The following is a 27,369-nucleotide window of genomic DNA, read 5'->3' on the forward strand; positions in this document are numbered from 1 at the left end:
AACACTTTGTATTCTGGACAAAAAGTGTATTGTTTTAGAAATGTGTTTTGCAGTTTTACTTTAGTGCCTTGTTGCAAACAGGATGCATGTTTTGGAATATTAGGTTAGTATTGTGGAGTAACTACAATGTTGTTGATCCAGCCTCAATTTTCTCCTATCACAGTCATTCAACACTGTAACTGTTTGAAAGTCACCATTGGCCTCATGGTGAAATCCCTGAGTTAGGAGAGACGCCTTTATTTTTGTAGTGACTGGCTGTATTGATACACCATCCAAAGTGGAATTAATAATAACTTCACCATGCTCAAAGGGATATTCCATGTCTGCTTTTTTTTTACCCATCTACCAATATGTGCCTTCTTTACAAAGCATTGGAAAACCTCCCTGGTCTTTGTAGTTGAATCTATGTTTGAAATTCACTGCTCGGCTAAGGGACCTTACAGATACAGTTGAAGTCGGAAGTTTACATACACTTAGGTTGGAGTCATTAGAACTCGTTTTTCAACCACTCCACAAATTTATTGTTAAACTATAGTTTTGGCAAGTCGGTTAGGACATCTACTTTGTACATGACACAAGTAATTTTTCCAACAATTGTTTACAGACAGATTATTTCATTTATAATTCACAGTATCACAATTCCAGTGGGTCAGAAGTTTACATAAGTCTACGTAAGTTGACTGTGCCTTTAAACAGCTTGGAAAATTCCAGAAAACGATGTCATGGCTTTAGAAGCTTCTGATCGGCTAATTGACATCATTTGAGTCAATTGGAGGTGTACCTGTGGATGTATTTCAAGGCCTACATTCAAACTCAGTGGCTCTTTGCTTGACATCATGGGAAAATCAAAAGAAATCAGTCAATTCCTCAGGAAAAATAATTGTAGACCTCCACAAGTCTGGTTCATCCTTGGGAGCAGTTTCCAAATGCCTGAAGGTATCGCGTTCATCTGTACTAACAATAGTACGCAAGTATAAACACCATGGGACCACGTAGCTGTCATACTGCTCAGGAAGAAGACGCTTTCTGTCTCCTAGAGATGAACGTACTTTGGTGCGAAAAGTGCAAATCAATCCCAGAACAACAGCAAAGGACCTTGTGAAGATGCTGGATGAAACCGGTACAAAAGTATCTATATCCACAGTAAAATGAGTCCTATATCGACATAACCTGAAAGGCCGCTCAGCAAGGAAGAAGCCACTGCTCCAAAACTGCCATAAAAAAGCCAGACTACGGTTTGCAACTGCACATGGGGACAAAGATTGTACTTTTTGGATAAATGTAATCTGGTCTAAGGAAACAGAAATAGAACTGCTTGGCCCTAATGACCATTGTTATGTTTGGAGGAAAAAGGGGGAGACTTGCAAGCCGAATAACACCATCCCAACCGTGAAGCACGGGGGTGGCAGCATCATGTTGTGGGGGTGCTTTGCTGCAGTAGGGACTGGTACACTTCACAAAATAGATGGCATCATGAGGTGGGGGCAATTATGTGGATCTATTGAGGCATCATCTCAAGACATCCGTCAACTATACTTGTATGTGTGGGGTTCAGAGATGAGGTAGTCATTCAAAATTCATGTAAACCCTATTATTGCACACAGAGTGAGTCCATGCAACTTATGTCACTTGTTAAGCACATTTTTTTACATTTTATTCTTATTTACTTAAGACATTTAAGCTTTTCATCTTTCATTCATTTCTAAAAATGTCTAAAAACATAATCCTACATTATACGGTATTGTGTGTAGGCCAGTGACAAAAAAATCTAAATGTAACACATTTTAAATTCAGGCTGTAACACAACAAAATGTGGAAAAAGTCAATTGGTGTGAATATTTTCTGAAGGCACTGTAACTGACCATGAACCAGAGGTTAGGGGCAAACGGAGCCATGTATTTATTCTAAATATATATAGCTCTGGGGGCAACTATACCAACACCTAGTAGTGTCTGTGATTGTGATGTGGCCCTCAATTGAATAAGTGCACTTAGAAGACTAGATACTGACATATTTCATTTTCTCTTTTAACAGCTTGTTGCTAGAGTGTGTAGATGGGCCTGTCCTGTGTGATGTAAGTTGGTCTCCGGTGTGCCCATACATGTGTGATTGCTGGCCTGCCTAATTGTGACTGGTCAAAAAATGTACCACGGACCCTGTAATGAAGAAAATATATATTTGGAAACAGGAATGGCCATAAATGTAAAGTTGAGTGACTGACTAGCATTGACCTGGCAAGAATGTGTTAGCTTACTGTCATTGGAATTGATTGCTGAAAAATGACATTGTACAACGTGGAGGGCCCATGAAGACAATATGCCCTCTGCTGGAGATCTATACGACAGTGTAAATCACCATACTTTTCATCCTCTTTATGCAAGACATGTAGAATCCCAAGAAAGAGAGTCCACATTGCTTACGAATAGATGTCTATAAGGAGACAATATTAAGGTGGGGTCGGTTTGGTGTGTCTACCACCGCCTACAGCAGAAACATAAATAACACTTGGACAAATATAGCGGATAAAAGTCTCAGTGTGTGTACTGGTATATTAAATAGATAAAACATACTTTTTTAAATTCCCTTACTCTGAGTTTCTCTCCCTATTCTCTATCTCATTTACATTTTTGTCATTTACAGGTTGGACTTTGACTATAGAATACCACAGTATGAACCATATTACCCTTAAAACCTAGCAGTCAAACAAGAAAATGGTTCCAATCGTTTTTCCACCATTCATTTTTCCCATAGGGGATTTTAGAAACAATTAAAATTAGGCCTGTGTCACGTGTAGGCTTACCTTGGCGTGACGTTTTGATAACCGAGTAAATCTCTCTAGGACAAGGTGACTTTTATCAATATATACCCCCTCAAAAATGAAATACTAATTAGCTGCTAATGTGGCTCTCATAAAGAACTACAAATGCCATGATGATCTGGACGAGACTGCCTAATCAAGGCAAAGGTAAAAAATCTCTGGATTAACTATCTAAATTTAACAATGAATAAATTGGCAAAATGTATTTAAATTTACAATTCTGTGAACTGTCTTGTCCAAGTTTTAAATTGACACAATACATGTTAGCAAAGGTGTCAGCTAGAGATGACGTGCAGCAGCTTGCAGGGATTTGTAGTCTTGCATGATGTCCACTTTGATACTAATTAGCATTTTCAAATCTGAGAGTAAATTGAATATATTGATGAATTCACCTTGTACGAGAGAGATTTATATGGCTATCGAAACATCACGCCAGGGTAAGCCTACACGAAGCACAGCTCTTATTTTAAATGTTTCTAAAATTCCCTATGGGAAAAATGTATGGTGGAAAAACAATTGGAACCATTTCCCTGTTTGACCGCTAGGTTTTATGGCTATTATGACACCTCCACTGTCAGGCTCTATTCCCAGTTATAGAACATGTCTAGCCAAAACTCTATTCTGACTAAACCATGTGGTATGCTATTTGAAATGACAGATTTGATTAAATGAATGACGCAAGTGACTGGAGCTTTAAACTTTGCACTTAATCTGTGCCAGTTTGTGCCATTGTGTGCATGTTTGGCTCCTTCCCCTGCCTCCCCTCTGGAAGTCCCTACCATGGGGGCGGGTTCTGCCAGGCTCTGCCCAACCACTGGGGGTGGAGACAGAGGCTTGGGGTTGTTATACCCTCAGGCTGGGCAGGGGATGGGGTGGAGCCCCAGGAGCAGGGGGGCGGGTGGGGTGGACTGGGGGCCGGCTGTAGGAAAGGAAAAGTTTGACCGGGTGGTATCACAGGGAGTCCCGTCATTTGAGTCAGGACACACATGCCTCAGCAGTGAGAGGCTCCACTCCCGTTGGTTGGCCAGCATCCCAGGGCAGACGCAAAGACAGAGAGAGAGAGAGAGAGAGAGAGAGAGAGAGAAAGACTGAGACGGCTGAGAATAAGAGAAAAAGGAGGAAAAGAAAGACAGCAAGAAGACAAGTAGACTAGAAAGTGGGAAGAGGAAAAGCGCCAAAGAAGTGGAAGTGGAAGTGTCCCTTCATAGAAAGGAAAAGTATTTGGATTTGAATTTTGGTCAGGGTGGCCCCTTAAAGTTTGTTCTCCCGGTAGTGTATTTTTATCCCGAGTGAGCGTGAGAGCTGAGCGGTGTGTGTTTGGACCTGACAGCCATGGCGGATCCAGCAGGCTTGCAGAAGGAGCGAGTGGCTCTGACCGAGGTGTCTGACGACGACGAGGAGGTGTCCCTGGTGGCCGCAGCGGTCCAGCCCGCCACAGACAGCGATGACGACCTTTCAGAAGAAGTGGACCTGGTGCTGGCCACGGGCTCGGGCACCAAGAGTGAGGCGCAGGTAAACGGGGTCATGGTGCTGACTCTGCTAGACAAGATCATCGGGGTGGTTGACCAGATCCAACAGACCCAGAACGGGCTGGAGGCCAGACAGCAGGACATGGAGAAGTCCGTTTCTTGCATCCAGGGAGAGCTGGCCAAGCTGTCCAAGAGCCACACTGGCACGGCCAACACCGTCAACAAGATGCTGGACAAGGTGCGCAAGGTCAGCGTCAACGTGAAGACGGTCCGCACCAACCTGGAGAAGCAGGCGGGCCAGATCAAGAATCTGGAGAGCAACGAGAACGAGCTGCTCAAGAGACGACACTTCAAGGTTCTCATCTACCAGGTGAGAGTGGGAAACTGAGGGGTGTGTGTTCATACCAACAGGCTCTGAGGCAAGGCTGAATACAGGTGTGCTATCTTTTTTTGACCAGTTTGCTACAGCAGGAAAATAATGCTGCTGGAACAGGAAATGTGAATTAATATGTGGATTATAATTAATGGACATTTGTGTAGGGGTTGATACATTTTTAGTTAGGATAAATCAAGTCTGACATTTTTTTGTGGAAATTACAAACTTTAAAAAAAATATTGAACACAAAACAATTTTAATTTTCTGCTGCGCAGGAAAATTCTCTGCGGCAACAGAGTGGAAAAATGAGGGTAGCATATATGTAGTTTAGTAATGCTTATCCATGAAAGTTATTAGAAAGTGTTAGCAGTGTATCAGTGATTGAGTGGATCAAAAGATGGATACACAGCCACTTGTGTATGGTAGATTGTAACAGTGGGTTGCGGTAGGCTGCTTCAGATGTGAGGTGGAGAAACCTTGTACAAGACCACTAGATTCCACCACAGGGTTGGGTGAATTCTCCATAATGCATGGGAAAATCATGAGCTGGTGCAAAATACACTCTGAACTTTATTATAAAGTTACAGCAACTGTTTTAACGTTCTCTCACCAGAGTGAGTGACTCCTCGCTCAAGGATGAGTTTACAGTAAACTGGTACTGCTCTAGCTGGTATACTTGGCCAAAGCTATTAGGCCTCAGGCTTTCCATGACCAGTGAGTTATTTAGACCAGTGAGGTATTTAGACCAGTGAGGTATTTAAACCAGTGAGGTATTTAAACCAGTGAGTTACTTAGACCAGTGAGTTACTTAGACCAGTGAGTTACTTAGACCAGTGAGTTACTTAGACCAGTGAGTTACTTAGACCAGTGAGTTACTTAGACCAGTGAGTTACTTAGACCAGTGAGTTATTTAGACCAGTGAAGTATTTAAACCAGTGAGGTATTTAGACCAGTGAGTTACTTAGACCAGTGAGTTACTTAGACCAGTGAGTTATTTAGACCAGTGAGGTATTTAGACCAGTGAGGTATTTAGACCAGTGAGTTATTTAGACCAGTGAGGTATTTATACCAGTGAGGTATTTAGACCAGTGAGTTATTTAAACCAGTGAGTTACTTAGACCAGTGAGGTATTTAGACCAGTGAGGTATTTAGACCAGTGAGGTATTTAGACCAGTGAGGTATTTAGACCAGTGAGTTACTTAGACCAGTGAGTTACTTAGACCAGTGAGTTACTTAGACCAGTGAGTTACTTAGACCAGTGAGTTATTTAGACCAGTGAGTTATTTAGACCAGTGAGTTATTTAGACCAGTGAGTTATTTAGACCAGTGAGGTATTTAGACCAGTGAGGTATTTAGACCAGTGAGGTATTTAGACCAGTGAGTTACTTAGACCAGTGAGTTACTTAGACCAGTGAGTTATTTAGACCAGTGAGGTATTTAGACCAGTGAGGTATTTAGACCAGTGAGTTATTTAGACCAGTGAGGTATTTAGACCAGTGAGGTATTTAGACCAGTGAGTTATTTAGACCAGTGAGGTATTTAGACCAGTGAGGTATTTAGACCAGTGAGTTATTTAGACCAGTGAGGTATTTAGACCAGTGAGGTACTTAGACCAGTGAGTTATTTAAACCAGTGAGTTACTTAGACCAGTGAGTTACTTAGACCAGTGAGTTATTTAGACCAGTGAGGTATTTAGACCAGTGAAGTATTTAGACCAGTGAGGTATTTAGACCAGTGAGGTACTTAGACCAGTGAGTTATTTAGACCAGTGTTTCTCAGCTCCGGACCTCGAGGTCCAACCGTACAAATTTTTGCTGTAGGCCTGGACAAAAACACCTGATTCAACTCATTAGAGGGCTTGATGATTAGTTGACAAGTTGAATCAGGTGTGCTTGTCCGGGGCAACAATACAAATGTGTAAGGGTGTACTCGAGGACTGGAGTAGAGAAACACTGATTTAGACTAAAGGAGAGGAAGCTCTTGCTTGAGAGCCAAATGCTGACGCGATGTTGTAATTTATCATTTGAGATGAGCGTGTAACTTATACTTTCTTCTAAAACATAATGTCAAAGATTTCAACATTGGAGTTACGTGCATGTATCTCAACTTAGCATTCAGCCCTTTCTGAAAAACTCCAAACACTGTCTACCAACAGGAAATTATATTGCACAGATTGGCTATCCATGTTAAGTGTGTTAGTTAGTAGTGATACTCATCTTAGCCCCACTGGACACATACTGGTTGAATCAACATTGTTTCCACATCATTTCAATGAAATTACGTTGAACCAACGTGGAATACATGTTGAACTGACGTCTGCCCAGTGCGGTAGTTTGTATGAAGAATGATACATGGAGTGAGTTCATTGACCTTTCCCAGACCATAGTGTCTCATGGTTGACCAATGCGACTAATGCTATATAAAGCCAGACCTGTCGGACGAAATCCTAAGATGACACCATAAACACAGTAGTACCGGTGGTCCACATGTGATTAAACCAACGCCCTACCTATGACGACTGATTGTGACAGATAGTTGAAAGCCTCAACACAGTGTAAGATGAAGACGTAATTTTAGTCTTGAAGCGATGCCATGCTGCCTATTCATCATGGCCTATCTGGCTGGAAAACCCACAATAACTCTGTGTGAATATAGAACTGTGGAAAGAGTCAACTCTACTCTACTATAAGTAGTTGTAGCATACAACTATATGCTCCTCGCAGGGCTAACCAAGCTGCTTTCAAAGCGTATCTTTTAATTCAGTGTATTTTTGTACTCACTTTCTGCATTACCATTGATTTCCAGAGTTATAATTTATTTGTTTACAGTATGCGCTTGGGGGTATTTATCTTCGTTTTACCTGAGCGTATACAGTGAGTGAAGATACAGTACATATATTGTTTCATGCTCAATATAAACTTGAGTATGCCCTGGTATGTATTCCTACATTCCTCCCTCACATGTATGGCTGTCTCTTTGTATTGCCCTCTCCATAGCAACAAGCGGGGGTACTTTTTCCCCTGTGTCTCAATACAGAGTAGCCTAATTACAGAGTACCAGGCTGTATACCTCCCAGTCACACCACTCCAGTGTACATACATAAAGTCCTAGTCATGCAGAGGGATTCCGTTATGATGAGTGAGGGAAAGGGAAGGGAGAGAGTGTGAATGAGTGGCAGAGAGTTGAGTCTGAACAGCCCCTCTCTCTGTGGCAGCCTGCTACTCCATGGGCTGGTGGTTTTTTAGCCTTGCGTGCTGCAATGTCTGTCTAATGGCTTGCAGCTGGCAGCCTCATGGTAGGGCGAGACTTTGGGTTGTTTGCAACCTGGCTGGGGGCAAGTTCTGTGATGTCTTGTCTCCTGTTCAGACCTGGGTACAAATACATGTGCCTTTGAGTATATGGTATTTAAAATACTTTTTCTGTGTATTTGAGTATTTTCCGATACACAGCCCAAAACAAGTACTTATATTTGAGTATTTTAATGGTTATTTGTTAAAACCAAATAGTCTGCCAAATTGTATTTGACATCGTTTTCAAATACTTATTTCAAATACTATTTTCAAATACCCGTGTTAAATGCATGTGAGTGTTTTTGAGTAAGTGTTTTTCAGTATTTCAAATACTTTCCAAGTATAAATCTCCAAATGCATTAAAATATTAAACTACTTGTCTTTTCAAAGAAAATATATCTGAATACTTAATTTGAATGTATGTGAAAGTAATTGAGATATTTGAAATTGTATTTGAACCCAGTTCTGCTCTTATTAGCTGGCATGATTACAGTACAGTATATCAACCAGAGGGGAAGAAAGCAGAGGAAGGACCTATTTGGAAAATACATTTAGTCTAATGCCTAAATTATATATTTTGTCTTTTAATCTTTAGAAATGCCTATAGAGGAGGTCAGTATAATGCCTTATAAAACATTGACATATTTTCACACTGTCTGCTTTTGAACATAATTCACTAGAAGAGAGTTAAAGGTGTGTCAATATTAAAGGTACGTAAATATCTGGTAGCTGGCTGTTGTAGGCCATCTTGATCAGTTTATTCTAGACTGTCTGCATTGGCATGCGGTCTTATTTTCAGATCCCCGTCCTGGAATGTCCACTGTGGCACTAGGTTACACTATTGGCATTTAGCAGGAACCCAATCAGAGACGGCCGGTCTTAATAAATTACCTCAGTAAAGGAGGGGCCCCCTGCTGTTTGACACACTGCTCCTATCGCCCTGTCCTGGATTCTGTCTGAGGCATTCTGACTTCTTTTACAATCTGTGTGCGTGCGAGCAACCCAATGTGAAGTGAAAAGTATTACAATACTTTTTGGTTTCTCTGTTTACTGATGCCTTGTCATTTCCCCAAATTCATGCTTAATCAAGTTCCAAAAAAGCCATGGATGGAGCTGAGAATTCCTGTCACATTTAGTTCCTCATCCTCTCCATCACCTGTGCTTTGCCATTCAAAACAACTAACTAATACTTACTGTTGAACTGTGACTGTGTTAACCTTGACTCCCATATTACCCTATGAACTTTGACCCCTATGTTACTGAATGTACTTTCTGACTTTCAGAATGGTGACTGACTGAATGCCACCACTGTAACTGTCTGAACTGTCAACTGTGACTCCACTCCACACCACTGTAACTGTCTGAACTGTCAACTGTGACTCCACACCACTGTAACTGTCTGAACTGTCAACTGTGACTCCACTCCACACCACTGTAACTGTCTGAACTGTCAACTGTGACTCCACTCCACACCACTGTAACTGTCTGAACTGTCAACTGTGACTCCACTCCACACCACTGTTACTGTCTGAACTGTCAACTGTGACTCCACTCCACACCACTGTTACTGTCTGAACTGTGACTCCACCAGTAGTCAGTCGTATGAACTGTGGCTTTCATGTTGCCGTAGTCCTACACGGTTCAGTCCAAGCTCTATTTATTGCCAGCGACTGCATGGTGTCGGGTTAAAGGATATCGGAGGAGCTCGGCCAGAGAGTGACAGCATGGTGAATCAACACTGGCTCTGAGTCAGGTTTCACTCCTTTCCACTGTCTCTGTGGCAAACGCTCTCAGCTCGTTGGTGTTTGTGTGTTTGTGTGTGTGTGTGTGTGTGTGGGTGGGTGGGTGGGTGGGTGGGTGGGTGTGTGTGTGTGTTTGGGTGACATAGGTCAAGCAGGAAAGATCCCATACAGCCAGTCCCACACAGCCCCGATAAAGGAATTGCTCCCTGCGGTACCAGCTTGCCTCAGGGAAGGAAAGGGCTTGTGGGAAAACCCCCTCACTAGCAGGATTCTTGCTAAGTGTACCCCAAGCCTGGACATACACAATATAGTTTTGGCCTCTCTCCCATGGTGCAGCCGTCACTGGCTCACCATCTCAGCCCCATGTGCTGTGTTATTAACAACACCAGCGCCTCACTGACTCCGTTTTTCAGAAAACGAACATGGTCTTGGCCCAAGCATTTAGAGCTCTCAACCTGACCTCTTTATTGATGAGTAATATCCGGCTGAGTTACTGGTGGAGGTGAGGAAGAAACTGAACTTGGAGATCTGTATGATTACAGACCATAGCATCCATGCTCCCTGTAGTGTCATCCAAGGATGTGGTCGTACCATGAGCCTAGTGGTGGTGGGAGAAATGACACTTTGGCTGAGAATATCCAGCTTAACAGACAAAGATAAAGTGGACCTCCTGGATGCCCGAGTGACACCAATCCTTTCCCTCTTCATCTTCGAGCCCATTGATGACCAGTGATTTTCCAGTCGGCAGTTGCAATCCTGTTTATGACTAGTCCTGGCAGCTATTGTCATGCAGGGCTTATTTTTTTATTTAACCTGGTAAATTGACTGAAAACACATTCTCATTTACAGCAATGACACGGGGAATAGTTACAGGGGATGAATGAGTCAATTGTAAGCTGGGGATGATTAGGTGGACATAATGGTATGAAGGCCAGATGGGAATTTAGCCAGGACACCAGGGTTAACACCCATGCAATGGGATCTTTAGTGACCACAGAGAGTCAGGACACCTGTTTAACGTCCCGTTCAAAAGACAGCACCCTACACAGGGCAATGTCCCCAATCACTGCCCTGGGATTTAAAAAAAAGTAAACCCAAGGAAATGGGGCCTACTACTGGCCCTCCAACACCACTTCCAGCAGCATCTAGTCTCCCATCCAGGACCAACCCTGCTTAGCTTCAGAAGCAAGCCAGTAGTGGGATGCAGGGTGGTATGCTGCTGGCTTAGCATAACAGCAATTATCCATCCTCACTTGGAGAGCGAGGCATAGCCAGTGAGAGAGAAGAAGAAACAGGCCTGCCAGCTACTTATGCACGCTCTATGTTTTTGCAGTTTTTGTCGTGGAGCAGTGACTATATCATTGCGTTTCCCCTGCTCGCAAGAGTGTGAGGAAGATAATTATGCTTGAGAATAACCAGACGGCGGGAGACTGGCTCCTTTTATGGTCTCTCACCACATTTTCCACTCTACCTGTCTGTCCCCAATAGACACATTTGATAGGTACCTTCGTGAGAGTAGGCGGTCCTAGCGAACCCCACATGTGATACATCTCATGTCCATCATCAGAGAACTGGGGTTACGCAAATAACCTTACGTTTTCAACTGCTGATAGTGTCAAGTGTCAAGTCAAGTGTTCCATGTTCTGTCCGTGCATGTTCCGTGTTTTGCCTGTGTGAGTTTGTGCTGGCGTCAACCACAGCTGTTCTTCTCTCGTGTGAGTGCACTCTGAGAATAGCCACATCCTTTCATATTACTAGCATCAGGGAAACACATTGACAGGGATGCTTCATAATTTAACCTGGATCGACGGGAGAACACACAATCCACACACACAATCTCTCTCTCTCTTTCTCTCTGAGGGTCCCAGCAGCAGCTGACAGTGTTGTGGCAGCCTAGGGCAAAGCTACATCTCATGGCCCTCTCTCAACTTCAAATGTCCCTTGACCCTTGACCCATCTTCTATCTCCTCCTCCTCTACTCCTCCCCTCCTCCAGGGATGCTTCAGAGGTGTCTGTGGACCAAGGCCTTCCGCCCATCTGATCATTGCATTGCGGGTGTAGCATGGGCTGTCAGTCCACTCATTCATCTGTTATTGAAGACTCAAGATCACCATACTTTGTGAGGATCTGTGTGTCTATGATGGATGAGTCTCTTCAGCATCCCTGTACTGCTCTGGCACGGAGTCAGGGGACAGTGACAGTCCTGTCTCTGACTCTATCACAGGGGACATCCAACTTCTCAGTTACAGCTTGTCTCCCCCAGTCTCTGTCCCCAACCCCAGGCAAACCTGGCAGCACTTCAGAACCAATTACCTCAAGCTTGTGACTCCTCTATGGTCTAGTCGGGGACTAACCTGTCCTCCCAGACTCACTGTGATCACTGTGGGGGAACCGGGGAGGGGTGTGATGATAACGTACAGTAGGGTGGAGAGAGAGAGGAATGGAGAGGTAGACAGCAGACCAAGTTGGCACTGATTCATCCCCTTGGAATCTCCCACCTTCCCTCACTCTGTCTCTCACTCCCCTCTGGGTCAACCTCTCCTGTCATCCATACTCCTACACTCCCCCCTTCCCCCTGCCCTCTCCCCACCCTCCGGTTCCTGCAGCTTGTGGAGAGATGTCTGGCAGGCTCTACATTTCACTGTTGCGTGTCAGCTCTTCTGTGGAACACTGGCCGAGAGATTCAATACTAGGGTCATTGTGTGTTTGCGTGTGTGAAACGTCAGTTGACTGCCGCTCTCCCGCACTGTTCACATTTCTGAATGACACACTGACATGGCGTTATGTTCTATGTTGAGTGCAAATTCAGAAGTTGTATTGTATCAGTTTTGGTAAGCCGTTCAAGTACAGTTTATTTGAAGTGTATCCCTTCACGCCCGTTCACCTCACTTTATTGTTATTTTCATTTTAAGATGTCTGCCTGAGTATTCATGGGATCCTAAAAGTTGTATGGACAGAACAGAAGGAAGGCCACAGCCATAACATGCCAGGAAAAAGGGGGAGCCCTCGCTTTGACAAGGAGATCCTACATTCTTGTAGGTTAGCGTCAAATAAAATGTTCCTCTTCTTTCCTCCGGTGTGGGTTTTCCTTGAACATCCTGAGTTCACTCCAAACCACAGGCACTCTCTGTTGGCTCTCCCTCCCATCATCACCATCTTTATCATGGCCCAGGATCAGACTGGAACAGCCTGGAGCCAGCTAGCTACATGGACTGTATCTATTGGCAAAGTGTAGCAGTCTGTGCTCCTCTACTGATTATCTCCCTCTTCTCTCATATCTGTTCTGGCTTTAGGAAGAGTTCAGCCAAGAGCACTGAGCCGTCATTCATTTTGTTTTTCTTTCCTTTTTATACTTGGGAAAGATCAAAAAGCGCTGCGATGGGTGCGCTTGAATAGGTTTCACATCACAGTATCATTACCTGGCTTGAAAGGATTCTCTCTGCCTTTGATCTAACTTGTGTAAAAGGATTGTGTATTATTTTAACAATGTGGTTCCACTCTTGACAAAAGGGGTGTACGCCTTCCTTCGTTTTGATTCTTCGTGATTTGTCCTGTAACTTAATGTTTCAAAATCACAGAATAGTTATTTTCAGGTTTTTCTATTCTCTTGTCACAGTATTCATAGGGTTTATGTCCTAAAGAATGCAATGTATGCCTGATTTCAAATCAACCCCTGGCCCCTAACACAAGACACGGATGTAGAAAGAGATATACCAGACATGACTGGATAGGTTTAATCATTTAGCTCCACCTAATAACTCAGAGAGCTTGGTAGATTTTCAGCCATATTGCTTACACAGTTGTGTCAGATCTAGGAGGGCTTTGCCGTGGTCTGGTCTGGTGGTAGTGCCGCGTGCCGCTAAAACCTGACTACATATGCCCCCCAGCGGCGGTGGTTCTATCCACCTCTCTTCTGTCTTTCTTTACACCTCCCTCTACCATTAGAGTCCCCAACTAGATTCCGAGTGGATGATCTGGGGGACGGAACATAATTATAATCATTTGTACACTGCAAATTGACAGAATGAAGCCCAAACAGATGGGGCGCCTGTTGAAGACCCCTGCTCCACCCTATCACACCCAGTCACCCCCAACAAATACTAATTGGTAAAAGCTATTCTCCTTCTAATCATTTCTTTACAAAGATCTATGGGTTCATGAAGGTTGACAGATCTGTCTCATAGCTAGTATCAGGGTGGCATGGCTGTGTGAAGGCTTGATAAGAGATTGGCTGATAGACAGTGTTACTCTTGCGTACAGGCTTTTATATCACTGCCAGTGGGATATGTGCAGCAGAAAGAGGACCCCTGCTATTCCTGAGGCTGAAGGCCAGTGGCCCTCAGACACTGCCAACCTGGACACAGTATATTAACCTGAAACCACTGTAGTGTGTGTCTCTTTGTCCATGCCTATTTATATATTAGCAGTAGACTTTACAGCTGGAGCACATGCAGCATTGTTAACAATGTGCCTGGTTCACGCCGGGCTCATTTTGATGCTGTTGGGGGCGAGAGGTGGGGTCCTGTTGGGAAACAGCATCACTTGTTGTTGTGTCGTCTGACTCGCAGACCCACAAGACTGTTGTTTCCTGCTACCCATTAGCTAATTCAGCTCTCATCCTGTCAATGATTGCATGTGTGTGTACTTTTGTGCGAGTGTATGGGTCAAAGCCTTTACTCTTGCACTTGAGGACCGAATTAAGGAGACCAGATGAAGTCACCGTGAGCTGTACTTATTAAGACATACAAACATGAACTACTCGTATGACCCAGACGTCTGCACTGGGCTCAACCACCCACTGCCCTCTTGGCTTGCAGACCTCGCTCCCACAACAGAAGACATGATTTGCCAGGCAAGCTAAAGGTCAGGGCACCTGTCCACCCGCCACTCAACGTTCCTGGGTTGGTCAACAGATATTTTGTTCCAATTCCAGTCCACAGAATTGTGGGAGCTGGAGCAACATGTTACTTACTGTACGTTGTAGCCTACGCTCTAGCCGTTACTTCAAAGGCCACTGCCAAGATAGTAATAACTCGGCCAAATTGTTCAGAAACCGTGTAAAAGAAAATCTGCTCTGGTGCTTTGATTATAAATACTCTTGCAACGATGTGGAATGGAATGGCGGCGGGTCCTGTTTCATAGAGTGAGACTTGATTTAGCCACCGGCAGCAGCACAGAACGATGGTGTCAGTGTATGTGTATGTGTGTGGATGTGGATGTGCCTCTGTGTTTCTGTATCTCTGTGTGTGCACACCTGTGTCTTTGCGATTGTGTGTGGCTATTCAGATGTCAACATCTAAACACAGTGCATAACATATTTGTATTCAGAGAGTGTGTCCTGCAGTTCCAGGTGCAGCTGTGTTAGCTGGTGACATGTCCCCAATACTGATGCCTGCTGCTCGGACTGTGTGTTCCTGGCACTGGCCTGTGAGTTATATCCTGTCACTGAGATCTAGGCAGGGCACTGGGTGGGTTATGGCCACTCATAACTCTGATTATTAACCTAGCAGACTGCACACAGAGGGCATTAGACTGATCAAGCTTTGAAAATGGTTTCTTATCAAGGAGCTTTCATGGGTGGATGGAGGGTTTGACACTGGCTTTAGTTGTTATTCCTCTTCCTACATGTCACCCTTATTAAGACACACCACTGCCTGGAACTACTTAACACCTCTCTCCCTGAGAGGGAAGACATTTAAGTGCGGGTAATAGAACTAGTGCCTCCCACCCAGGTATGTTGATGTCAACTATAAGATATGAACCTCAGTGGTAGAGATTCGGACAACTCTGGCATATCTCATAATAGGACATTAATCAGTCGTATCAGGTGGCATAAACTTCCACCAGAGGTGGATGAGGGGAAGGAGAACACGTTGGATTGTGTTGGTCCCAATAAACTCCAGGGATAGTCTGATAGTGTAAACCAAAACAGAGGCTGCTGCACACCTGTCGAGCAGACAAAGGCTGAGAACGAAAGCTCTTCCTCGAATGTCAAACTTTTCCCATAAAAACATCCCCCTCCCTTCCCCAAGGATGTGCCCTTTAGATAAAGCAGAATCAGTTACGCAGGGGAGACAGTTAGAACAAAAGGCAGACTGACATGACGTAGCATTAATGGCTTGATGTGTGTCTTATGTTATTAGGCAGGAATGATGGCTCCATTAATCATTACTACAGCCCGATGCGATCTGATACAGACTTTATATCTAAACTGTCAACCTGGCATTAATGTTAGACGCTGGGAGCAGATCTTAGTACAGACATTACAGAATCACTACGTTAGAGAGTTAGACGTGCCAGTCATACAGAAAAACGTGTGGAAAAGCTAAGGTTCCATGATGGCTGGTGATGCAATGTTGACAGTGGTTGTAGTTGTAGGGTTTCCAGTGGTTGTAGTCATGGAGAGAGGTTGAGGGGATTGGCTGAGCCCTGGAAAGGGATATATCCCCGCCAGACTCCTGTGTGGTGAGGTCACACATAGCTCTGAAAGAAACCCCAAGGAACTCCCTTCCGGTGTCAAACAGGATGTACCATTACACCACAATTGTGTCCAAATAGAATACAGGGAACTTTTTCAACCTGGAATTCAGTTTGGAAAGGGAGAGGTCCTGGTGGCAAAGGTGTAGAGTGTATTTCCACTGCTTCATTTCATGTGAAGCCATCACAGTTGGGCTATGTTACATTGTTTGCCATAGTGGGATGGTGAGATCAGAGAGGAGCAGAAAATGCCGTGGGTCATTATCCAGAAATGCCTTTGTACTCCTCCACTGCATCATGATGGTGGTCATGAGGATTCCCCAGGATCCTCGAGGTAGATGGAACGAGAACCCGAACTCTGTGCCTTGGCTGTGTCTAATTGAACTAAAATAGTGAGCTGGGATGCATAGACTACCCCACCCCCTTCTGTAATAGCTTCTTGTAAATAAAGATTCTCATTATAGTCGTGTGTTAAATATGTTGAGCCCCAAAATACTATACCTATAGAAGGAGGCTTAAGCAATGGAAATGTACAGTAGCCTATAGTACATCAGCTGCTAGCACCATGTTTATAACTGCCAGGCCCCTCCACCCTCTGCTCCGGTCCCAGAAGGGGCCCAGATGGGTCATTGTGAAAGCTGAAGGCACAGCTGCATACTGCAGACTGGGGCTAGACAGGATCAGACAGCTGCCAGGGTGACTCACGAGGCATGCCTCTCATCTCTGCCCCAGGAGGAATGGTGGAGGGAGGACACGGGCATCTGATTAAGATGGGAGTAGATGTAATTTATACAGATGTAGGATCTTAATTTGATCGCTCTTTTGTTACTGAGAATTTTCCTGCACAGCATGAAATGCAAACTTGTAGTATATTCAAGGTTTAAAAAAAGCTTGTAATTTTCATTTTAAAATGTCAGACTTGATTTTCTCTAATGAAAAATGTATCAACCCCTACAAAAAAATGTAAATTCATTATAATCCACATAATAATTCACATTTCCTGTTGCTGCAGGATTATTTTCCTGCTGTAGTGAACTGGCTCATATTAAGATCCTACATCTGTCGGTAGATGTCCATTGCCTAGTAAAACCCAAGTAGCACTTCTTACCTCACTAGGCTTCATCTCTTGTTCTCCTGTTCTTGTGAAATATCTGATGCATGTGGGAGAGTACCAGAGTAAAGGGTTGGCATCAATCCTAATGTCATCCAAGCATGTCCTAATCTACATTCCCTACACTTTTGTTTTGAAAACTTTCAGTTCCATCCAAAAGGGCATGGACGGTAATTTACAAAACAATTTGGTCTGTGACATTCCTTATCTACAACAATTATCAAATCCACATGACATTTTTGATAGGTCATGAAAGAAAGACAGACATTAATATTAGGTTTATTTAATTGATGTTATAAAATGCTGATGTCATAGGACTGTGACTGATATCTAAGGAGAGAGAGTCTGAAAGTGTGGCTTTGTGTTGCAGAAAAGGGGCCCTGGGCTGGCTAGGAGAAGAAAGAGACGCCATAGTGCCCTTATAGCCATAGCTGCTGTAGTTTTTAGCTGTGGTTTGGACAACTGTTTGCTCTGTTGTCGTCCATGGCAACTAGTGTGTGGTTAATAATGATCCCCAGTGCCTATGAGTCAGAGGCAGAACACTCAAACTCAGAGAAAAATAACCAACTAGAAAGCCTTTTAAGGTTTTAGTAGTAAAATGCTGCATTCAGATGCCAAAACAGGATAGGCCTCATGTAGCATCGGTGGGGACTGCAAGACTTTAAATGTTAAGAGGCCTGTTTACCACTGTACCTTTTACTTTCCTTCTCATACCTCTCTCTCTCTCTCTCTCTCTCTCTCTCTAATACATACACACACACTCTCTCTCTCTCATTCACTCTCTCTCTCTCTCACACACATACACACTCTCTCTCTGTTATTTAATTCTCAGTCCGCAGAATGCATGACTTGTTTACTGTGTTCTCTGGGCCTCAGGCTGGTTTGTGTTTTTTCAGAATACCTCCTAGGGAGTGTTTCCCTCATGAGCAATAGACAGATGTCGACTTGCCTGGACTCAGCACCCTGCATAGGATACACTGTCATAGCCAACACACACTGTACACAAACACACACAGTATTGCATATAGAGATTTACAGACACTCTTGTTCCACATTACACACAAACATGAGTGTGCCACACACACACACACACACACACACACACACACACACACACACACACACACACACACACACACACACACACACACACACACACACACACACACACACACACACACACACACACACAGTATAACCAGTGCTAAATCTCCTCCATCTGCCAGCTTTTCCATGAGCTGTAATTCAGCCCCCTCCCAGGCCACTCTCCCTTTCGGGCCGAGCAAAGAAAGAGACACTAACAAACAGAGCTCCCTCTTTCTTTCTGTGAAGATTCACACACACTCAACCAACCACATTCTCCACAGGCACTCCTTCAAGCATAGTAGCGTACACACTCACATGTAGACCAGACTTTTCCACGGCTAGAGTGGGAGGAGAGAGGAGGGTAACACAGGGACACTCATGGAGTTTCCATTTCCGTCCTCTCTTTCCCTCCGTCCGTTCCCTATCTCTCTCATTAATCACACACAGGGAGAGCTACTGATGGCCGCGAAGACGTGCATTTCCTTTCCTACATGATTTTAATCAGGCTGCGTCGGGGCACCACCTCGACACAGGACATGGCGATGCCCTCAATGATGTAGCGTCCTACGTTTGTATGACTTCAGCCTTTCCCAGAATGCCCGGCTGAGCAGTTTTTCCATTGCCTGTAGCCTCTTCCTGTTCCAGACTTCACAGCTCCTGATTGTTATTCTGCAGTGAGGCTCTGAGTGAAGGTTTTGAGAGTCAACAGGGTCTGACTCTGGAAGAACCAAGGGCTGGTTGGGGGAAAGAGCTTTTTAATGGGGCCTAGTCTAGACATAGTGGCTGGCTGGCATCAGAGGACTCTGCGCTCTCAATTTGTTCTCTCAGTTTCTATGTGGCATTGTACCGAGGTGGGCGAGGCACCCATCATCTTATTACATCACCCCATCAGTGGTAGGCCAGGCCAAAATGCTGCTTAGGGGTCATGTAATGTACTGTTTAGCTGTAGCAAGATTGTTGATTTTTTGTATGATGATGACAGTTATGTTCTGAATCTAATCTGTCCCATAGAACGCCGTACAGTAGCGTTTTAGTACAGTAGTTCCTCCGATGGTGTCGCTGGGGGGGGTCATAATCCTCCATAGTCGTTTATCAGGCTAATCTTCACACCCCACCAGGGGCGATATTCCACAATGGTGGTTGCCGGGGTGACATGATCCTATGTTTATCTGTTGCCCTGTTGAGGACTGGGAGGAGAGGCTAGGAGGGGAGGGGGCAGAATGTTACAGTGGCTAGTAGCCAGGGAATGGTGGATAGAATCCGGAGAGAGGGAAAGGCAAGCCCGAAATAAACACACACACTGCAAGCCGAGTAGGACACAGCACCAGATAAGGAAGCAATGGTCATTTTATGATAGGTTCCACTAGTACCATTGTGAACGTCAGACCAGCACAAGGATTAATAAGGGGAAGGATGTGGTATTGGTTAATGCTGATGCAGAAATACAGTATATGAAACAATGCCATATCTGATGTAGCGTCCCCTTACAGGCTGCTAGAACTTTCTTGTCCCATAGATGGAGTGCAAGATTGTATGAACCAGTCCATTGGAAATATTGAGAACATTTGCAGTTATTTTGGTTATACTAGAAACTAGTGTCAGGGTCTTCTCAGCCAAACTAATTGGTAAATGTTCAGTACACAAAATAAGTGTAATCACCAACAGCTTGTGAAAGAGCATGTCATACAGGTTTGTATGGTGTCAAATAAAGAAACTAGCATACTAGAAACTAGCATACTGAGCCAACTAGACACAAAAGCATTTCCTGCTATTGGTAAACTACCTCACTGCACACTCCTACCTTGCTGAATCATTGCGATAACTGTGGTAAATGTTCTCCTGGTGTATCTCATGCATACATACACTCTCTCTGTCTCTCTTTCTCTCTAATAGGCTTTTCAGTCTTAGTGAGTGTAAGGATGGATACAGTATATGAAACGTATGAACATAATATCTGCCTGGCAGTGATGAGGTATGATGTTCAGTATGCCAGAATAAACCAAAGTATGGAATTCAAAATCACAAAGGATTTGTCTCAGAATATATGTTGCAGGCTTGAACATCACATTATCCTGTTTAACAGTGCACGCTGCTCCAGTCAAGTACTTTTTAAATGTATTTCATCATTGCAAAAAACACTCACATCTCCCCCGGTACAAGTGTAATGAAAGTCATCACAAAAAGCCTTTAGCTTTGCATGAGCTGTGATCCCGAGCTGCTTGTTTGAACTATGATGAAACAAATAGAAAGTGTCAGGGGATTGTTGCCTTGACGATAACAAGGGAAGAAAGGAAAGTGGTACTAATTGAGGTGGAGGAGGGCTAGATGCTCTGGGAGTACACCTACACAGGAAGGAACAAATGATAAAGAACGATTTAATATGAGGTAACAGCAGGGTGGAGAGGTAGGAAAGGACAATGAGTACACCTTTTAATGAGATGTTAAACATTACAAACCTGCTTACATGTGTCACAATAATGCAAAACTCCACCTTTAACCTTATTACTGTGACAGGTTACCATGGCATTGTTTTTACATCGGCAGTTCCTGACCGAATTAGTTGAATAAAGCGATACAGATCTGTTCCATCGCAGTGCCTCAAATTATGCCCAACTCTGTCAACAGGCCAAACCCAGCTAGCGGACGGATTATCTCCCCCAGCCATCGCCTCAGGAATCAATAAGCAGTGTGATTACGCAACACATTGCAAAGTAGACAGGGAAAGGGGAAAGACAGTGGAGATGAGCATTTTATTTTTAGGCAGAGGAAGAGAAATGGAGAACACACAAAGCAAACATGGGGCCTCACGAGTGGCGCAGTGGTCTAAGACACTGCATCGCAGTGCTTGCTGTGCCACTAGAGATTTTGGGTTCGAGTCCAGGCTCTGTCGCAGCTGGCCACGACCAGGAGACCCATGGGGCGGTGCACAATTGGCCCAGCGTCGTCCGGGTTAGAGGAGGGTTTGGCCGGCAGGGATGTCCTTGTCCTATCGCGCACTAGTGACTCCTGTGGCGGGGCGGGGGCACTGCACGCTGACACGGTCACCAGGTGTACGGTGTTTCCTCCGACACATTGGTGCGGCTTCCGGGTAAAGTGGACATTGTGTCAAGAAGCAGTGCGGCTTGGCTGGGTTGTATTTTGGAGGACGCACGGCTCTCGACCTTCGCCTCTCCTGAGTCCGTACGGCAGTTGCAGCGATGAGACAAGACTGTAACTACCAATTGGATACCACAAAATTGGGGTAAAACTATTTTTATGAGTAAAAAACAAAGCAAACATACCTCACACACACCTCATAAAACCACATCAGAGATGAGCTCCCCAACCCTCAGTGTCATAACACAGACTCAGTTGTGATTGTTTCACTCCCTGATTGCAAGCCGACCTATCCCCATTCCCCACAATGCTCTCAATGTGAGATCACACACACATGGCAGGGGAGAGGGGAATGTGACTCAGTTCAGACACTCAGGACTGGGCCAGTTTCCCAACATTCAATCTGGACAGTGTGTACAGAGACAGAGAGAGTGTTGAGAGAGACAGTGTGAAAGAGTTTAGAGAGAGAGAGAGACAGAGAGAGAACGATAGAGAAGCAAGAGACACTTGAAGAGATAAGTGATACTATATAATTTTTCTGAATGAGTGAGAGTCAAATGTAAATACAATCTTATAAGTCACATGGTAACACGAGGCACAGTAATACGAGGAATAAAATAAAATACACAAGAATGGAGCTATATAGAGGGAGTACCAGTACCGGATCAACAAGGTAATTGAGGTAGATATGTACATGAAGGCAAGGTAAAGTGACTAAGCATCAGGATAGATAATAAGAGTAAATTAAAGAACAGAGTAGCAGCAGCATATGTTGAGTGTAAAAGGGTGTGTGTGTAGTGTAGTGTAGTGTACATAGTCTTATGAGTGTGCATAGAGTCAGTGCAAAATGTTATGTGTTATGTGTGATGTGAGCAGTGCTACGATGGGACAGGGCGGGGCAGTGACAACAAAGACATAGCTGTCTCTATGGGATGCAGGGTCAGAGGGGTATGCTAGGATTAGCATAGGGAATTAGGAGGGATAACATCCTCTGCATATTCCTGGTCTCCCTCAGTGGATATTCAATAATACAACATTTCTCTAACGTTGTGAAAACATCATCACTGAGACATTGAGTGAGTGGCAGCTGTCAGAGAAGCATAGGTGTCAAGTGATGTTTTGGACAGATGGGTTGTGTGTGAGTATTTGTGAATCTCAGTGTGAAGTACTGGTTTTATGAACAGACAATGCCATATCTGATGTAGCGTCCCCTTACAGGCTGCTAGAACTTTCTTGTCCCATAGATGGAGTGCAAGATTGTATGAACCAGTCCATTGGAAATATTGAGAACATTTGCAATTATTTTTTTACCTTTATTTAAGTAGGCAAGTCAGTTAAGAACAAATTCTTATTTTCAATGACAGCTTAGGAATAGTGGGTTAACTGCCTGTTCCGGGGCAAAACGACATATTTGTACCTTGTCAGCTCGGGGATTTGAACTTGCAACCTTCTGGGTACTAGTCCAACACTCTAACCACTAGGCTACCCTGCCATTATACTACAAACTAGTGTCAGGGTCTTCTCAGCCAAACTAATTGGTAAATGTTCAGTACACAAAATAAGTGTAATCACCAACAGCTTGTGATAGAGCATGTCATACAGGTTTGTATGGTGTCAAATAAAGAAACTAGCATACTGAGCCAACTAGACACAAAAGCATTTCCTGCTATTGGTAAACTACCTCACTGCTCACTCTTACCTCGTTGAATCATTGTGATAACTGTGGTAAATGTTCTCCTGGTGTATCTCATGCATACATACACTCTCTCTGTCTCTCTTTCTCTCTAATAGGCTTTTCAGTCTTAGTGAGTGTAAGGTTGGATACCTACAACCTTTCAAATGTCACTGGTAGTCCTACCTCTTTAAAGTTCATCTCAGTAAGCATATTACATAACCTAACCCTTTGATGTGGTTATCACACAACCGGTAGGGAAACACATAACTAGACATTTGACTTAACCATTAAACTTATTTTCCCACAACCCACTGCTGACGAAGTGTGATTTTCAATCTGACTAAAGTCTCTCACTCTTAAATGTTACATCAGTCACAGTCTGCAGGTTCATATACAAACAGAGGTTTCAGGCAGACTTTATTTAAAGTATTGTAGTCATTCATTCTAGTGTACATATGGAAAGTCTGTGCTATTAGCTGGACAGTATTTCATTGTCTGTGTTGATTTTGGAGTCTTGGTCAGTTTGTATTGCATGACCACTAGATGGGGCTGGCCACCAGTAGCAGTCATGTTTCATATATTTCTTTATGTGACTGATTAAATGTAAAGTTACATATCTGAGGCAAGCCATGAAGATGAATAATTTATCATACACATAAATGTCAAATTTCATTTCCATCTCAGAGCCCACATTCATATGAATTGATATTCATTCATTTTCTATGCCTTAGGCTTTTACGTGACACTTCAATATAATCTCTATAATCATGCAGTCAATTTGAAAATGTGTGTATATATATATTGGACAAATCCCATTCTGTGAACACATTGTTCCCTATGAATGAACACATTAGGATGGGAACATCTTATCTCACTCAAAGTACTGATATATAATGAGGTAGATTTAATACTCTTTGCAAACTTATGCTTGAAAGCAAATCAAATATAAATGGTAAAACAGAATAAAGAAATATGTAATAATGTCCTAGTCTATCAGCTGGCTGCAAAACAGGATCTGCTGCGGTTTTTATGACCCTAACTGGAGCCTTAAACATAAACGTTCATACTTATCTTGTATGTTGACTCTTCCTGTTGTCTAACCTCATCCACTCTCTCCTTTGTGTCTTCACAGGATGAGAATAAGGCCGCTAAAGCCTCTCTAAAGTCATCCAAGGTGGCAGAGAATGTAGCTGAGAGCTGCTCTGTGGAAGGGGGGCTGGAGCAGATCCCTGAGGAGGGGGGCGAGGCGGCTCTCACTGGCTTCAACTCAGACGAAGAGGTGGAGATCGAGGAGATCATCGAAGAGTCCCGGGCGGAGAAGATAAAACGCTCCAGCAAGGCGCGCGTGGACAACATCAAGAAGGCCTTCTCCAAAGAGCAGAGGGAGAAGAGAGCGCAGAAGACCAAGGACAACCTAGAAAAGACCAAGCAGAAGACCAGGGATAACCTGGAGAAGACCAGGCAGAAGACCCACGACAAGCTAGAGAAGACCAAGCATAGCCTGGAGAAGAAGATGGGCAAGCTGGGCAACAAGATGACCCCCAACATGGAGCGGAAGGAGAAGCTAAAGGGCTCCAAGGAGATGTTGAAGAAGTCTCTGACCCCCGACCACACCGTCTACGCCCGCTCCAAGACGACCGTGTACCGTGTGCCGCCCTTCACCTTCCATGTGAAGAAGTTCCGTGATGGAGACGTGGAAGTGGTGCACACAGAGGGCACAGAGATGGTGGAGGTGGCCGAGAATGAGGCCCTGCAGGCGGGAGAGGGAGACGTGGAGGTGGAGGAGCTGGTGAGAGTAGTAGACACTCCAGAGATGGCTGCTGTCCTGGAGTTGGATGAAGAGGAGGAGGAGCTGGTGAGAGTAGACACCCCAGAGATGGCAGCTTTCCTGGAGGTGGCTGAGGACCAGGTGGCAGAGCATCTGATCAGGCTGGAGAATAAGCTCCCTGTGGTGAAGACAAGCATGAAGACAACCAGCAAATAACTCTGTCTACAGGGCCCAGCGGGATTGGAAGAATGATATGATAGAGGGATGAGGAGACAGAGGAGGAGAGTAAAGAAGAGGAGAGAAACATACTACATTTTGATGACAGTGACACAGCATGCATGATAAGGACTGTCGGGACAATGTTCACAATCTATTCATCTTTTAATAAAAATAATAATAACATAATATGCCATTTAGCAGACGCTTTTATCCAAAGCGACTTACAGTCATATGTGCCCAAATACATCTTGTTTGAGAGAAAAAAAGTATTACTCATCAGGAATTACTTTCAATTTAGTATTTGCTGTTCTAGACAATAAACAAACAAAAAGAGCGTTTAACCCAGGCATTTTTGTTTCTTCCTTACATATTTTCTTGTCTTTTAGTTTGTGAATGACTCTGGTTGGTATAGTCTGGGATATTGCTCGTTGATATAATTTTGTAAATTTTTTGTTTTGAAATAGAATAACCACAATGCTAATGGAATAAATAGTAGTTGCTATTGTGATTTGATGTCCAATAATTGCTAACGTAGGATATACAGTACATAACAGTGTGTATGGAAATATCCCCCCTGGGCACAGACGTCAATTCAACATCTATTCCACGTTGGTTCAACGTCATTTCATTGAAATGATGTGGAAACAACGTTGATTCAACCAGTGTGTGCCCAGTGTTGGGGTGTCTTGAGATTTTCTGATTTGATGGTCGGTGGTCATGTGATGTGCAGGTCAGAGAAATTAAGTTTTGACAAATGAAGAGTAAGAGCACACACTGGAAACACCAAAGATGGTTTCAACGTGCATGGGGAGAGACACAGGGGACTGTCTTTTCCTTGACTGAAGAGTTTACAGATCGGTTAAACAAATGCTCACAGCCATTTTGAGCAGCCAGATTTCTACTGTATGAGAGGGCATACAAGCTCTGTCAACATGTCAAGGTTTTGAAAGGGCAAGATAGATAAGATAAGGATAAAGATTAAGCTAGTTTTCACTTTTCTTAAAGGAGCACTATGAAGCTTTTATTTCTGATCAACAGTGTGGCCCTAATGGTTAATTGTTTTCATTTTGGAGGACTGAGAGGGAGGGTCACGGCAAATGCAATATTAAAAAGAAGAGGAAAAGACTCACTGATTGGCATAAATGGAACTATTTTTGTGCGTGTGTAACGTTTCAGCCACAATCTTGAGCCAATCAGGGAAAAACTAGTGTACCTTTAAACGATGTTATGGGGTGGATGGATGCCAGGCGTGTAAAGTAATCCTTCTCTTTAATTATTTCTAAACTTTTTCACGTAAAAAACAGGATCGCAACAGATCCTATTTTTTTGTTTTGAAACGGAGAACGAGAAGGGTGAAGGATTAGTGACGACTTGAAAGAGATCTGAATTTAGTTGCATAGTTTTACCTTCCTTTTTTTAAAGAATGTTTCATCAAGTTTCTAAGTTGTACTATATTGTGATATCTGGAAAAGAGTTATCTTTCTCTCAGTTTTTAGTTACCAGTGTAACCACCAAACTACCTGGTTGTTACTAGGGCTGGTCACTGATGACAGGATAATGACATTTTGAGCCGTCTTTTAATCAAAGGTTCCTAGTGCCATCGTTCTGTAGAAGTTAACTTGTTTCACTGTTTTTACATGATAATGTTCATAAAAATTAAAAATAAAAAACATTTTTAATTGTACTGACACACATTGTACAAATGTATGCATGTATGCTCACAGTGCTACAAGAATCATACATGTACTGTACATATATGCTGTAATAAGCACACACATAACTGTGTTAACCTGCCACATTACTGTTCCTCCAGAGGCTTCTCTCCTGGAAGAGGAGTCTGTCTGAGATTGACAGAGCCTTGCTTATTGAATCTATCACCATGGCCACAGCTAACCAGGATATATCCAGCACTTCACCTGGACTGCATTGGGTGCTGTAATTGTGGGGAGAAAAAGGAGAGAATCTTGTAGGAACCCCTCCAGCACATGTCAATGTGCCAGGTGACAGTTAAATGAAAGTCTATAGTGACATACAGAAATGTAAGTGCTATCCAATTTTGTTTGTGCCGGCAGCAAATTACAAGGGATTGTGAATGACATGGCAATGTTACGAAGGTGAACAAAAAAATATATGTCTGTTCCTGGACCTCAGTCTCTGTCTATTTGAATTACTTGTCAGCTTTTTTGTGCCTGTGTGGTCTGGCAAGGGTCTGATATAGGGAGATGATGGTGATTAGAATAGA

The 27,369-nt window shown here is 43.6% G+C and overlaps 1 protein-coding gene across 1 annotated transcript; it reads left to right on the plus strand.

Annotated features, from left to right (window-relative positions):
* Nucleotides 1–3,774: 3,774 nt before the first annotated feature.
* On the plus strand, nt 3,775–26,817 carry LOC139578625 (caveolae-associated protein 1-like). Its single transcript, XM_071406476.1, has 2 exons — nt 3,775–4,657; nt 24,273–26,817. Exons 1-2 carry the CDS (start codon nt 4,151–4,153, stop codon nt 25,122–25,124), a joined length of 1,359 nt encoding a protein of 452 aa, XP_071262577.1. The 5' UTR covers nt 3,775–4,150; the 3' UTR covers nt 25,125–26,817.
* Nucleotides 26,818–27,369: the final 552 nt, after the last annotated feature.

The sequence above is a fragment of the Salvelinus alpinus genome, chromosome 1 (assembly GCF_045679555.1).
Source record: "Salvelinus alpinus chromosome 1, SLU_Salpinus.1, whole genome shotgun sequence".
NCBI lineage: Eukaryota > Metazoa > Chordata > Actinopteri > Salmoniformes > Salmonidae > Salvelinus > Salvelinus alpinus.